At 39.4% G+C, this 16,602-nt stretch overlaps 1 protein-coding gene across 16 annotated transcripts in view; it reads right to left on the reverse strand.

The window, feature by feature from the left end:
- Positions 1 to 6,802: 6,802 nt before the first annotated feature.
- The window catches only part of LOC123519635 (restin homolog), a 141,447-nt gene continuing 131,647 nt past the window's right edge, over positions 6,803 to 16,602 (reverse strand). For 13 of the 16 annotated variants that reach the window (XM_045281080.1, XM_045281081.1, XM_045281078.1 and 10 more), the window contains 4 exons: positions 10,397 to 10,662; positions 9,953 to 10,115; positions 9,478 to 9,659; positions 6,803 to 8,844 (listed from right to left, as the gene is read on the reverse strand). In XM_045281080.1, the coding sequence (XP_045137015.1) occupies positions 8,756 to 8,844; positions 9,478 to 9,659; positions 9,953 to 10,115; positions 10,397 to 10,662 (700 nt within the window). In that variant the 3' untranslated portion in view covers positions 6,803 to 8,755. Of the gene's footprint in view, positions 8,845 to 9,477; positions 9,660 to 9,952; positions 10,116 to 10,396; positions 10,663 to 13,617; positions 14,674 to 16,083; positions 16,125 to 16,602 lie in introns of those variants that run through there. The other 3 variants (XM_045281082.1, XM_045281084.1, XM_045281083.1) reach the window with 2 other exon arrangements.

Genomic DNA, 16,602 nt, shown 5'->3' on the forward strand with positions numbered 1-16,602 from the left:
TTCTCCTGAACCTACTCCAGTGCGTCTGCGTGTGGCAACATCTGGCAACTGTCCACAGTATGCATCGTTTCCGCTTTACTTATTTATTTGCCGTTTTATCTATTTTTTACAGCAAATTCTTATCACTGCAGGTATACGATAAGGAGTACAATACAGCGTTTCTCTCTCTCCGTCTCTTCTTAATGGGTTTTTAATGACTGATCCTGTTGTTTTACCTATCTATTCGTACTCACTCTCGGCGTAGATAAGAAGAGCTCAGAGGAGAGAAAGTTATGCGGTTAAAAAATGCGAGTTGCGTTACTACTGTTACTACTGACCTTGTTCTTTTTAGCAGTGTGGGGAAACTGAACTTCACTCCTTTCATTGGTATAATTCACTTTTTCCCACGGTAATCTTTTGCGCATCTGATCTTGCAGCAGTCTTTTAACCCCTTCAGTACCACGACGCGTTTCCATATTCATTCTGCTTACTATTTGGTGATTTTATACAGCTTCAGAAACTCATGTGGAGGTTAAAATAGTGAAATCTCTGGCTATTAATTTTCTGACCTCCATAGACCCTTCCTAATGTCAATAAAATGGTCTAATTGTACGTACATAAATCTCAAGGTAAAAATGAGTTCCAGTATTGAAGGGGTTAACTCCATCAGTGCAATATTCACTCCACAGTGCTAAAAAAAATCCATCTCTCTCTCTCTCTCTCTCTCTCTCTCTCTCTCTCTCTCTCTCTCTCTCTCTCTCTCTCTCTCTCTCTCTCTCTCTCTTCAATCGGGATAACAACATGACAAAGATGGACTTCCCTCTAAGGTAAATTGAATTGAAAAGCAACTCACAACACCTTTCAGACTCGATTTGGGGAATTTGAGAATGAAGTGCTCATCTACAGGAGGGAAAAATTAACTTAACACTCGGGAGCAAGGACACCGCGGAAATTAAACTACTGACTGATGAGGGAAGGAACCAGGAAAAGGTGAAAGGTGAGTTTCTTGCCGAACCAACGTGGCTACAAGAGAAAGTATATGAAAATTCTTATCTTTTTGATGAACCGAAGTGAAATGTTAATGACTCCGCAGGGAAAAAAAAAAAAAAGGGGGTGGTTGGTGATAATAGTGATATTGAGGACTAGTGATTGAAAGTGAAAGTAGGCAGTGATAGTGATGTTGATGGTGAAATAATGGCCTGGCAGGGAAATATAAAAGGAAAATGGTGTTGGTTCTTTTTGTCACGTCCACACCTGCCCACACCTGCCCACGCACAACAACGAAGTAATGAGTAAGAAAACAAATAAAGGCTAGACATGTTGCTTAATCCGTCAGTCCCTCCACACACATTTTAACCCCTTCAGTACTGGAACACATTTTTACCAAGAGTTTTGGGTGTGATTGAACGATTTTATTTACATTAGAAAGGCTGTACTGAGGTCAGAAGATTAATGGCCAGAGCCTACACTATTTCAATCCCCACATGAGTTTCTGAAGCTGTATAAAATCACCATACAGTAAGCACAATGAATATGAAAACGCGTCATAGTACTGAAGGATTTAACACTCCGTTCTATAACCCCATACATAACAAAGGTTTATATAAGACAGTGAAGGGAGGGAAGAAGAGAAGGTATCGAGCGACCCCTTTCCAATCTGAATATTTCTCCTGAACTTCGACCACGTAAAAGAGTTTCCTAGAAGTTTCTGCTTCCTGTTACATGTCCCCGCAGGTTGGAGGTGGCAGCGTGTTTGACTTCCACCACGTCCAAAGTTTGTAGTAGCCAATATCTTAACTTTACGAACACGGAACGATAACCCGGAACATATTGTAGATAGCAGGAAAGTAAGTAGGTAAGTAGGTAGATAATAAAGATAGATAGACACACAGACAAGCAGATAGATACAACCAGATTAATGGATAGATAGATAGATGTATAGATAAAGATAAATACGAGAGAGAGAGAGAGAGAGAGAGAGAGAGAGAGAGAGAGAGAGAGAGAGAGAGAGAGAGAGAACGAAAGAAAAGAAGTGCGGAAGAGTTTCATTAGGTGAGAGAGCCAAACGGATGAGAGAGAGAGAGAGAGAGAGAGAGAGAGAGAGAGAGAGAGAGAGAGAGAGAGAGAGAGAGAGAGAGAGAGAGAGAGAGAAGCAGGACAAACAACTTGGAAAACGTAAAAACAAAAAATACGAGAAAACACACACACACACACACACACACACACACACACACACACAGCCTCCAATCGAGATATTCCCCTCAGGAACACTGGTTAAGCTGACAAGGCCTTTTCTTTCATTATTATCAAAGCTCACTCCTCTTCCTCTTTCTCCTTATTCTATTTACCTTATTCCCTTCTTTCCTTGTTGACCTCCTATCCTCTTCTTCCTCTTCATCATTTTTCCTCCTTTCCGTTTTCTTTTGACCATTTTCTTTTTCTCTCTCTTATTTCTTTTCCCTTTCTCTTACCCTTCTTTCTTTTTTTTATGTATATCAGTTTGTTTGTCTCTCTCTCTCTCTCTCTCTCTCTCTCTCTCTCTCTCTCTCTCTCTCTCTCCAGTGGAAAATATGTCACACCCAACCAGCCCCCGTTTTCTTTATATAAGTTCGAGGATTTGTACCTATAGTGAGGAAAATTTGAATTATTTTTTGTCTTTCTATTTATATTCAGTCGATTCATTGCATTTTTCTTCTCGAGGGACGCGGAAAAGTTATTCATTTGTATACTAAACTTACTATCTTACTTTTCACTCCTTTCTCTCTCTCTCTCTCTCTCTCTCTCTCTCTCTCTCTCTCTCTCTCTCTTCTTTTTTTTCGAGTTTCAAGTGAGTCTATAGGATGGTGTGTGTGTGTGTGTGTGTGTGTGTGTGTGTGTGTGTGTGTGTGTGTGTGTGTGTGAGGTGGTGGAGGTGGGAGTGGAGGGAGAGGATGTGTGTGTGTGTGTGTGTGTGTGTGTGTGTGTGTGTGTGTGGGAGGGTGTTTGTGCGCAGCGTTCCATTCAATCTTCCTTCCTTTCTTCCAATCTCTCTCTCTCTCTCTCTCTCTCTCTCTCTGTCCATCGCTGAGTGCATTTTCGAGGCGCCATTGGAAAATAGGAGGGACGCACTGGCTTATTGCTTCGTCTCGCTTCAAAATATTCCAGAAAACAATGTTACAACAAGCCAAGCCTACAAAGAAGCGGCCACAGTCATACAGGGCACGGGAGAAGGAAAGAGACATGCTAACGATTAATCCTGAAGACGGCGGTGGCATTCAAGCTTGATTTGATCCTGCCTTGTGCGATCTTACTATGCTAGACGCGCCAATCAAACGCATTATGTTCCCATATTCATTCTGCTTACAATATAGTGATTTTATACAGCTTCAGACACTTATATATGGTGTCAAAATAGTGAAGACTGTGGCTATTAATCTTCTGACCTACATAGACCCTTCCTAATATCAATAAAATGGTCTAATCTCCAAGTAAAAATGTGTCCCAGTACCAGAGGGGGTTAATGTACAATATGATTCGAAACAGGCAGGTCCGAATGAGTTCATATTTCGAGCACTGTTTCGTTTATGATTCGAGTATCAAAGCAATATCTACGTGGCACAGAGGCAGCTACAGTTGGGTGTATGGGAATTGGTCTATCTATTTGTCTATTCCTGAATGAGGGATGGTGAGGTGTGGCGGCACGGTGTAAGCTGCACGGTATTGGCAGCACGAGTAGGATTATTTCTATTATTAGTTGAGTTATTTGAAGTTTTGCGTGGAAGGGATGTTGGGTATTACGATATGACAGACGCCCTTCACGGTATTCAGACTGGAAAAAGTGAGTTTCAAAGGCTTAGTATTAACAGTGTTTCCATTTATTTCCAGAGCACTACACACACACACACACACACACACACACACACACACACACACTGCTACCGGCCACGCTATTTTCAGAAACGCCTCTCTCTCTCATCGCGACCATTTTCAAAGCCCCTAGAGACGATTAGCCGAGTTTTAAAGGGTATTTTTCCTGCTGATAATGCAGAAAACTTAACATGTCGCTAGAATTACAGAAATTTCCTTAAAAACCCGTGTCACTTCAACTAGAGCCCTTTGAAAAGAGTGAGGAGGCGAGGAAATGTTTCAGATAACACCTTTCCCTCGTGCTGCTTCTACCGCTACACTGCAACACCCACGCACGCCTCACCTTTTCCCGTCCTTTCAAGTGGCACTGCGGGGAACTAAGAAATAGGAAAAATACTACACGAAAACAGCAAAAAGTACGCCGACAATAAAGTAATAAAGACAAGGGAAATTAACGAAAAAATCTGACCAAAGCAAGGTAATGGAAAGCAATGAAATTAAAAGAGAGAACGGTGAAAATGTAAAATGACTCCAATTAGAAATAAGAGAAAACGGGGAACAATGAAGTGATATATACGAAAAATAAAAGAAAAAAAGAATCAAATGCACACGAAAAAAAAAGAAAAAAAAAGAGAACGATGAAATTGAAAAGCGACACCAATTAACTATCACACGAAAATAGAGAATAAGATAGAAAACGGGGAACAATAAAATGATATATACAAAAAAGAAAGAAAAGGGGATAAAATCCACGCACGAATAATGAAAGGAGAGAGACAACAATGAAAACGAAAATAGAAATAAGAGAAAAACAATTAATAAACAGAAAGAAAATAAGGACTAAAACAACACACGAGCACAACGAGAGTGAAGGGAGAAACATAGTGGAATTCTGGCCACCACTATGCCGCCTCTATTTCCAGCACCGCATTATTGCATTGGCATATCGACGAGACTCACGCGGCGCAATGCAGGCCCACCACACACCACCACACACCACACACACACACACCACCACCACACACACACCACTACCACCAGCACACACCACCTTCACACACCATCATACACCATCACCACTACACACTATCACACCAGATCACCACCAGACACCACCACCACACACCACCACACACATCACCACCACCACCATCACTTCCCAATACTGCAGCTGGTCATGGGTGCCTCTCTGCTTCCTGTATCGTCTATTCTAAAGCCATATTGTACCTTTTATTCATATTCGAGGAGTCATCTCTGTTTGACCACCTGTCTTATATAATCTCTTTTTGGTTGCCGTTCTTCATTACCTTCCCATTAACCCCTTCAATACCATGACACGTTTTCATATTTATTCTGCTTAGTATCTGGTGATTTGATACAGCTTTAGAAACTTATGTGGAGGGTTGAAATAGTGAAGACTGGTCATTAATCTTCTGAGCGCCATATACCCTTCCTAATGAAAATAAAATGGTCTAATCGTACACAAATCTCAAGATAAAAAATGCGTTCCAGTACTGAAGGGTTAATTGAATCTAGATAGAACTCATTAACACAGTGCCTCTAAATACACCCAGAGAGGACGAAAAATGCCTAAAGGATTACGAATTTGTCACGGAAAAATGGAGTGGATGGGAAAAAATTCTGGTGAAAATACGAGAGCGTGCCTTGATTAATACAGGTGTACTGAGAGGTAGATGTGCAGCTGACGGGCGGCCTTTCAATCTTTTGATTCAGGTGCCATCAAGATCCCAAAAAAGAAACTCTCCCTCTTTTCACCGCAGGATTAATTTTCTGTGAAAGGAATGGTGCGCCGTGATCCTGAACCCTGCTACTCTGCCGCCCAACCCTCCCACTCTCTCTGCCTCACTCCCTAACCCAGCCACTCCGCCCCTGCCCACGCTACTCCGTCTACTCCCTTCCACTCCCAACCACTCTGCCTTTTCCACGCTACTCTCTCTACTCTTTACTCCCTTCCTGGCTCACAACACCCGTCACTTTTGCTCAATCTCTCGCTCCACTTCGCTACTGTGCCTTTATCTCACTGGCATTTATCATCTGGTCTTACTCGAGTTTGCTTTTAGAATTCTTACAGGTGTGAGTTAATGTTTCCACTTCCTATTGTTGTTCCTACTGCTACTACTGTTACTGCTACTATTTTTGCTACTACTACTACTACTATTTCTACTGCTGCTGCTACTACTACTACTACTACTACTGCTACTAGTACTACTACTGCTACTACTACTACTACTACTACCGTCTCTCTTACATCACTCACTACTGCGCCGCTTATATCATCGCTCCAAAACCAGTTATCAAAGTTATCTGCTCTGGTTGCTTCAGTTTTTCTTAATTGATTTACAGAGCGGTTTTAATGGACATTGTGTGTACGCTCTCTCTCTCTCTCTCTCTCTCTCGATAATTAATATTCAGATGCGATTATCTTAAAATCCTTCAAGGTCTCTCTCTCTCTCTCTCTCTCTCATGATATTCGACGAGTTAAGATATTTAAATTGAATACTGCTGAATCAAATTACTGTTCAGTATGAAGTGAATAGAAGAACATATGACACAAGATCGCCAGTTGTGGAAAGCAGTCATCGCCAGTCCAACCTCACCCCCTAATGGGAAAAGGCGGACGTTAAATGATGATGTTGATGATGATTTTATATGCAATGAAAAACAAATTGCTACTCATATCAGTGGCTACATTGCAGTGTGTGTGTGTGTGTGTGTGTGTGTGTGTTACTAAAGTGAAACAAGGCCATACTCTCTCTCTCTCTCTCTCTAAATATTACATCTGTGGTAATGGTATTCCTAAACATTGTACTGGGTGGCATTAGTGTCAGGGAACAGTCTGTTTTCCAACCCTTTGTTTCCTTTCCTCTTTTCATCTGTCTCTCCCAGGCTGGTTCACGTCACACTCACAGGTAACCTCAGTCACCTGTCCACTCGTTAGGTTGGCAAAAAATCCATGTAAAGGAGAGCTATATTTGTAGTTTTTCTGTACAGTGTCTTTACAAAAATATTTGGAATTTTTCATATATAGCAAAGGTAAACAGCAATACTTTGTTAGTATGAAACATTATGGTCTTGCCTCCACAAAAATAATGATGCGTAACAGATAAACTATTATAACATGGTCCACTAACATAAACAGATCCCTAGTGAACCAAAACCAATACAACTTTTAGAATGCACATAACAAAACTGGCACATGAGTAACATGACCCAAATTGTGATTCCTTGGACGCCTCCACGACACCACATTACCCTGTCACCTCCTAAGTGGTACTGGTATGCTGGGAACCACATCAGGAAGAAAAGGTTATCACATCCAATTTGTAAAACAATAAAGTAAGTAAGAAATGCAAAGAACTCCTTGGAAACTTCAAATCCTGCCCATAACGTACAGAGACATGAATGATGTGGATGCAACTTCAAGTTAATCTTTAACTAGATCAAGTTGCACAAAGATTTAGAATATAGTTAACTATGAGTAAAAGTGATGCCTAAAGGGAGCTTGAGTAAAAATGGATAATTTGTAATACTGATTCAAAAAGAATATTTCTTAAACTTTGACAATGCAGCAAAAGTCCTTCCACCTACAGTCAGACTGGGAAGTGGATCCACTATGCAGCACATTCATTCCACTATCTGGCTTAAGGTTGACCTACTGTCTTATGTCACACATGAATACTGTTTGGCTACTGGAGACCATCACTCCTCTATTCAACTACTGGCAACTGTTGCGTCTATTTCAAAATGGTGATTATTATTTGTTATAGGCATAGATAGCGAAGTATTTTCAGCATGAATTCTGTTTAGCTGAAAACTGCTATTACTTCTTAAAGTAAATTATAGATAGTGGTGCGTTAACAACACACTTCGAAATCTCTACTGAGGTTAGTGAGAAAATGGCAAATGTATACGATGTTCTACTGTGTCTTTTGTTGCCAGAATGAAAGGACTTTTGCTTTAATGACTAGAAATTTTGTTTTTACGAATGAAAAATAGTTAGATATGGAAACCAATGCATTATGGAACCTATGCCTAGTTCAAGGGTGTGGAGCTAAGCTGCTATCACAAAGCAAGGGAAGACGTGTCCTAAAGACAAACTGAACTTATGTGCCATAGTGACTTGCAGGACTGGATCACGGAGTGCTATATTAAAGGTTACGAATCCCTCAAGACTGGACGATTTAATGCAAGGTTTCTGGGGGAAGACGTATTCACTAAAACTATGGGACGTCTGCCGCCATCACAAAGCATCCTCTCCACGGCTTGGCTGGCTTCTCAGGAGGGCTATTATTGCTTTACTGAGAACTTATTGTACTGGATGAGCAATACAAGAATATCCCCTCAAAGCTGCAGTGTATGAACCAAAGAGGTGCTGCACATCATCTGCTCCTGCTGCAGCCACAGAAGCTGCAAAACACAGCCTCAGAGACAGAGAAGCACAAAAGCTGCACATCTGCCACAAACTAACTAATTCCAGCTGCATTACACCACCAGAAGGAAAACATGACATCTCCACATCTGGAACTTCCACTCACAGCGAAAGCAGCTTTGATATAATTTGTAAAATGCGAGGGAACATTACTATGCTGTGATTACTTTCAGTAAATATTCTTAATCTGGTTTAAAATGCATTACCAACCTCCACATAAAAAAAAGCACAACTGGATTATTGCTTAAGTAATAAAACCTTCAGCACTTTTCACACTAAAATCAGATTAAATCAAGAACTTTAAAATCTTTTACAACTTCACACATTTCATGAATCAATGTCCTTTATAAATAAAGAATAGTTTCACTCAGCTCACTGCCATCCTTTGTAAATGACAGATAAAACGATGACAGTCATACATTTTTCAGCACTTAATACTCTCCTTTAATATAGGAAAATCTCAACAAAGTCAAACATAACTTAAACTACAACTTTCAACTTATAATACAATTCACAGCCACAGTTAAACGTTTCATCTTCATTGCAATCACCCGTCTCGTGTCCAAATACTGAAAAAAGAACACCAACAAAACCATTATTTCTAATACCAAACTAAATAAGTCACATATTTCCATATTTCATGACTTGGGCTCTTCAGGCATAACACTAAAGAACAATACTACATTCACAATTGCTATGGCATGCACATGAATAATATCAGTTTTCTTTTGTTTAAAACTATATTCAATACCCTCTCCCTCTCCCTCTCCCTCTCTCTCTCTCTCTTTCTCTCTCAATTTTCTTAATGATTAATTCGCCCATTAACTATATTCTCTACAACACCTACTATTACTCCTACTACTACTGCTGTTGCTGCTGCTGCTACTACTACTATAACTACCTCTGCTTCACATCATTACTATTCCAGCTACATACTATAACTTCTGTATTCCTGTAAGTTTATGGCAACATAGTAAACACAGCCTTTGGGTTTAGTATTAGACACTGACAATATAACATACTGAAAGAATTACCCAGCATTGTCTGGATCAAGAGAGACATATATACCAAATTCCTTCACAATCAGATCAGTGGTTTTTCCAGCAGATGCACCAACACACACAGAGACAGACCAATGAGACATAAAGATGGGATCCTATGAATGCACTTCAGCTAAGCAATAAAGATAAGGGGCTGCTCACCTTCACATGTATCACAGTACGGCCTGACAGTGCCCCTTTGCCCGTGGTGGTGTGAGGGTGGCGGGGACTCTGAGGTGGCTTGCTTGGGGCAGTCCTCAGTGTCGTGCGCATCAAAACAGTCGCATATGTCACAAAACATGCGAGGAGCCACTGGACGCACTCCAGATAAGTTGATGCCATTCCTGCAGAAAAATTTGTCAAACTGGATTACAATGTGCTTTTGCTTACTGATTGCAAATGGAGGGTCTGGATTTCAAGTGTGAAGGCAGCAAAAAAAAAAATGTGGCACCAATGAGGCTAATGGTGAACTATTTGAGGCTAGGACAGGAAGACACAGTGCTGCATTTTATGGGTATGAAGAGACAACAAAAAATTTCCTGAAGTTATATACATTATTTATTCTAGCAAGCAATAGAAAACAATCTCAAAGCAGCACAAAACACACACTGGTTGCCACCACAGATCAGTGACTCACATGTTGGCTTTGGTGTCATCCGAAACATTTCCCATTTCAAATATCTGGATGCGAGTGTTAAGCTCATCATTCTTCCTCTGCATGTCAACAATGAGTGAGTTGAGGAAGTTAACCTGTCCCTCAAGCTGGTCCTTCTCCTCCAACATCTGCTTCAAAAAGCTATCTAAAAAAACAAAATACATCAGTGAAAATTAATTACTTATAGCTTCCAAACGAAAGGTCTTTTAAATCAGAATATCAGAATAATAAAGAGATAATCTTCTTGTGCTACCTTTCCAACTAAACACACTAATTTCCGAGTAATCACTAATAGGTTCTGTGGAAGACTAAGAAATGTGTTTGGCATCATGAGGAGACTCCCTAACTGACAGACTGCTTTACTGATCCAAGGCACTGCAGCAATGGAGTCACATGGCAGCAGCACCATAGCCATCACAGCCTCACCTGAATCATTATGACTAATCTCCGTCGATGCCACCTCCACCCGAAGGTCCACAATCTTGCTCTCCAGTCTTCGCTTCTCCGTCTCCAGGAGTTCCACCTTGGCACGGAGGATACCCACTTTCTCCACCTCCGCCTCCGCTTCTGCCGCCCTGGCGTTCACGGTGACCATTTCAGTCTTGAGCGTCGCCACTTGGTCCTGCAGACTCACCACTTCCTCCACCAAATTGAACTTCTCTGTTTCAAACTCCCCTACACGTCCTTCTTGGCTGAGAGGAAAGACAATCTCATTAGTTACATTGACATTTAGGCATTCAAATTGTACTACAGTCAACTCTCGATTAACACGAGTTTGAATAACACAATTTCTATTTAACGCAACTTGATATTTAAGGAGATATGATTAAATAACACAATTTATTCAATACAATCATACTCTGCAACAGTAATAGAGCTGGCTCTTTTCGTGAAATTTTCCATGTTGCTTGTGGTGGAACAGTGATGCAGCGTGATCTGGACTGTGTTGCTCAATCAATGAGTTGAACAAACATTGCTATCAACCACAACCAGATTATATTCAAGGTTTAGTTAATCAAGCACATTAATAATAAACGTATGAATATGGGATAATATTCCTGGCATATCAATTTATACAACAAATCACAATGAATTGATAATTTTATAATTTCCCAGAAAAGAAAAATGTGGCATCCAAGTGTCCCCCTCACCGGGCACCCAGTGATGCATCAAGAGTGACGGTGAGTGAGAGGACGTGGTTTTGTTGTGTTGGTGACTTATAAATGTAATGTACTCAAAAATAAAATGAGAACGTGTGTTTTTATTGTTTCCGTGACTTGGTGATGTAGTGTTTTTGAGGTTTGAGTAACAAAATCCTGAAAATAGACTGACTTTCCCAGTGGCAGGAATGTAACTCCCCCTATAACAATTGTTTTCTACGGGAAAATTATGTTTGAATAACGTGATTTTGAATATCGAACGTCTCTAGGAACGTAACCCTCGCGTTAATCGTGAGCTGACTGTAATTTATTTTCACTTTTGTTTTTGTTGGATAATATTCATTACTTAAAAAATGCATAAAGTATGAGAGATGTACACCACAATGACACCAATTTTGATAATGATATTCCATAATTTGTAGAAACAATTAATTATTAAAATTAAAATCAACAAATACATGTTCTGAGCAATGTCTATTCATAAAACATAGTCCATGACACCATACAAAGCCTGAGCAAACCACAACTTCCTGTCCCTCTTCTCTCCTGCCAGTACAGCAATACAAATCACTGTTTGGCACCACTACGCCATACTTATACTGACAAGTCTGAAGTCAATCCATGATGATACTTGTACCAGTGAAACAAAAAGCCTAAGCACTCCAGTGGCCTTGATTCTCACCCACAGTAACAAGAACCCTCAATAATCTAGTGTCCTGGATCACAAGATTCTTCATCAATGAGGTAAAATCATGACAAACCTTAAAGGAATACGATATGTTAAAAAGACTGACTTCTGTCAATATGAGGTTTACTCTTTGATATGTTTTCTGAGCAAATCAATGCAACTGTAAAACTCATACCATTAACATCACTGGAGCTCAGTAAACTGTCTTCATATGACCATGGCTAATCCATGAAGACATCAAAGCTATCTTGCAAAATGATGTGATGATAACAATGATGATATGAATGAGTAAGTCACAGGAGATATATGCAGTATCAATCTGTTACTATCATGTAACAAATTTAACTGCACACCACACATTTGAAGTCATGTGATTTGTACTTCACTAGTGGTTCGAGGAAAGTGCAAGGTCTCCTGAGCCAAGCAACGAAGGAACAGCTGAACAGTGACATTAGATAAAAAGGAACAATTCTAGTAACTGTAATTTCCAGGTCAGTGAAGAAGAGAAACTCATTTTGGTCATGAAAAGAGACAGATTAGTAGAAGACATTAAAACTCTTCAAAGTGTTCAGTATCAAAATGCCACACTGAACAAAGAGAAAGATGAACTCCAGGAGAAAGTGAGAAAGCTATCTGAATCACAAAGAACAGAAAGGGATCATCTGTCCAAGAAATTTAGACTTGAAGAAATAAGGACCCTGAAAAAGTCTGAGGAGGAAAGAAGTAAATTGGGAGATGTTAATAGGCTCGAGAATGAACTCAAGAAAATGATACCACTCTTACTTCTGAGCTCAAAAAAAATAAGACAGGAGAAGGAGGAAATGGCAGCCAGAACTATGCATGGGATGATCAAGACCCTTATACTTAATGTGTGAAAACTGAATAATAGTTTCTAATGTTTGTACTACAACTGGAACTGATCATTGTGACGGCTTCAACAAGTATGTACAGGGAGTGTGAGGATGTCTCTGCAGCATGAACAGTTTGCATGATAGAACAAACTCTTACTACTATCAGATATAATGGATTTCGTTTCAAAGATTTCCTTTACTGAATAATTTGCCTTTAGTGAATACTTCATCTTTAGTTATAATTGTCCTTTGAGAAACAAGTAGCTTTTACCGATCACTTCAAGATTTTGTCTTTCATCTTAAAATCAAAAGTCCAGGACTTCTGTAATTTTGCTGAATTTTTTCCTGATTGAAATTGAGAATTGACTAAATTACTGAGGGTCCAATAATATGGTGATCTACCAGTGCACCAGGCTGTCGTCCCCCTTAGAGAGGGGTAAGCAGGACAAGCCTCTATGAGCATACACCTGCAAGCATATCCTCTCATCTTAGCTTTCAAAAAATATAACAAAAATACATACAACGCTGCAATCCTACGTGGCCATGTATGCTTTGCAAAAATGTCACTTTCTTCTCTCTCACCTCATCAAAAAGTCCTAAAAAGGATGACTGGAACACAATACACAAGCTCTGGCCTGCTTTGCTTTACCACGCTGCACCACCACTTGACAGTAGCATGCAGCATACTCATCCATGCCTAACAAGTGCTCCTCCTCCTCAACTCACATGATATGCTATATGCTACACTAATATTTGGATCATTACTGACACTGTGAAATTATACATTAATCACACAAAGCCTTAGTTCACTGATTGTCATGACCTTTGGGTCTGTCTTCATCATAATACTGTACGATGTCCGGCTGGAGACAACACAACTTTTACTGTGCAGCTCAAACACCTACTAGAGATATGTCACATAAAGGATGATGTTAACACAGTCAAAACTCAACTTTTCCTTCTCTCCAAAATAAAAAACTACATCATTTAAGACTAGAACACAATAAACCTTAGTGATTACAGTCATGGCACATGTACACCTATATGGCAGCATAGTGGTTGGCTAGCTATGTACATCCCCTGATTTACATGCATATGACACTTAATGCTACACAGTTATCAGTGGTGGAAATAAAAAATATACAATAGACCAAAACATATGAGCATTTACAGAGGATATTTGAACGGCATGGAATCTCTCCCTTCGCTTAGCTGAATCTTTCAAGCAGGTGCACAAAGCAGGACATTTACTACCACCTGCCACTGCACTAGTAGCACCTCATTCTTACACTCTTGTATATTTATGACATAAAGAACCTATTTCATTCAGGGAAAGGCTTTTTCACAAGTTACTTTGGAGAGATTTTAAAGTTCAACATTTGGAGCTACAGCACTACATTAAAAGTTAAAAGTAAAAAGAAATAAGACATATTTCCACCACCGTATGATCTAAAAATTATTAACAAAACAAAAAATAATTATATCAGCACAATAAGGCACACAGAATGCTCTGGTCCAAATATATAACAAGTCTTAATTGCTATTAATGATATGGAACTTAGTTTTGTAGACCTTAACAAAAATATTCAACCTTAAATTCTATTTTTTGGGGGAAGACTTTGATTACACAGTTTGTAGTAAATCCAAAACAACTTCTAGACATTGCTTTGGAGTGGAAACATAAACAAGTAACAACACCAATTAAAAACATCGAAAAGAAAAAGAAACAGTTGGTACTAATAGTATTAAAGGAAGTGGCTTGTGACAACTACACAATCAAGAGATCAAGAGTTCATACACTGCAGGACATCTCTTGTGTTTGTCAACTAAGAAATCTAATATATAACAACTAAGTCAGAGAAGAGAGTCCCTTAAAAAATAAATCTATCTTGGCGTCATCAGGGAGATCCGTGGTGTGGGGAGGATGCTGTGTGAGGGCTTGATGCTTTGAGCCGAGTCTCTGATACTAACTTCCGCAGAGACAGAAGACTTGTCTCTATCTGGCTATAGGTGGTACAGAACAATGTTGTTAGAGAAACTCCACCTTAAAGTGCTTCCAGTAATATAATCAAAATATCTTGTCTATGCAATGTTCTAGGATTAGTATCAATAAAAATTCTGATCACAGTTTATATTGATCTTTGCATTATATAAAAATCATGAACAGTTTTGATTAAATAAGTGATATACAAGAAGCAATTATCTATGTAAAGTACAACAGCTATGGTAATGTACATATCATTACACATTCTCTATCCATCACAGCAACTGTACAAGAACACAAAAGCCAGACACTGTCACTGTACCTTGCATCTATAAGCAGCTCAGGCTACAATGGCAGAAAAGCAGTAGGTATAGTATTAAAAAAGCTGACAGTATCAAAATGGGTCGTACCAACTATTAACAAAACAGGTCATATCCCACAAAATATATCATCCCCATGAGCATTCACCTTAAAGATCTTCTCTTCTTTACATGCCACTCAATAACTCCCACACTTCACAGGACTGATGTGAACCTACTGCAGCTTATGACTGGACACTGAACCCCCTTAAACTATTACAACTCTGCCTTCTCTGTATTGTATCATCATATTCACATCAGAGAAGCCAACCCCCTCAGCCTGATGAAGCCTGGCAAGTGTCTATGACAGAGTATGATGGAGGCAATGCTTATCTGGCAAGCTATTTGCACAGCTGATGTCAATGCACTGGATTAAGACTCTTTCTATACATGCTTGCTGTGGATACTCTAAGGATAACATCATCAAATCTTTCTATCCTTTCTTAACTATCAAAGGTAAGTTAGGAGGGTTACTTGTTTGACAAGATCAAGAGTATGTATATCTCATAAGGCAAGGGCTTTCACATAGCAATCTTCTTCTATGACAACCTTATTAGCCCATCTTCATACAGTGATCTGGCAAACATTTCACTCTGAATGTCCTTCTTAATGCAACCCTCCCCATCTATCCAGGCTTGGCACCACCACTCACTTACACTGGCCTGTACACTCAGTAGCGGGGGACATCAATAGAAACCCAATATTTCAAAATTCACATTTGCCAACCTAGTTTTCAGTAACCCCAAAACACACACAAGATATAGTTACAGACTTTATGATCATTTTGACATAAAGGGACTGGTATGCCCTAAATTCAACCTAAACCTTCAGTCTGAAAAACACATTAAACCTTCATGGAAATTAAGTTACTATATAATTGAAACTTAACTCCAAGATAATGATTTTTGACACAAATGTAGTATTTCTACTAAAAATCTCTGTGTTGTACAATACATACACTACTTAAGCCTCTACATAAAATAGTTTGGCCTTAATGAACCAGTGTGACATGCGGCAGCCTTCCCTTTAAGCCATACACAAGACCTACCCAACATGCCGGGCACTTCTTACCTTACACAAACAAGTCCAGAATACTGGGATCTGACTCTTGACTAGAAAAAGAAAAAAAATCAACTGGAAGTTAATAAAGTCATCAACATTACATGCCTTTGAAAGACTATGGAATTGTAATTTGTGATATTTAGGTGGAGCTAATGAACTCTAAATATTCTGCGAAAAAGCATGTGGTAAAGCTAGAGATTAGTGTGTATTTAAGATCTATTGAAAAATGTGAACACAAGAAGGAGCCCATATGCAGCAGTTCTGTAGGTCTTGTGGAGGCTTGTAACACCTACTTGTACTTACAGTCATCTGACAAAATGGTGCTTCTAAAAATGCTATACAAATTTGGCAGTTATAAAAAAGGGACTTTGTTTATATGTACAAATAATGTATCAGAGCACTTACACCAGTCTATAAAACTGTAGCTCAAAAATCTGATCACCACTGAAAAAGATATATATTTAGAAACTCTGGGGATGGAGGAATGGGGGAGAGCCTCAAGTCACATTGTATATTGTAACTCAAGCA

The sequence above is a fragment of the Portunus trituberculatus genome, chromosome 45 (genome assembly GCF_017591435.1).
Source record: "Portunus trituberculatus isolate SZX2019 chromosome 45, ASM1759143v1, whole genome shotgun sequence".
NCBI lineage: Eukaryota > Metazoa > Arthropoda > Malacostraca > Decapoda > Portunidae > Portunus > Portunus trituberculatus.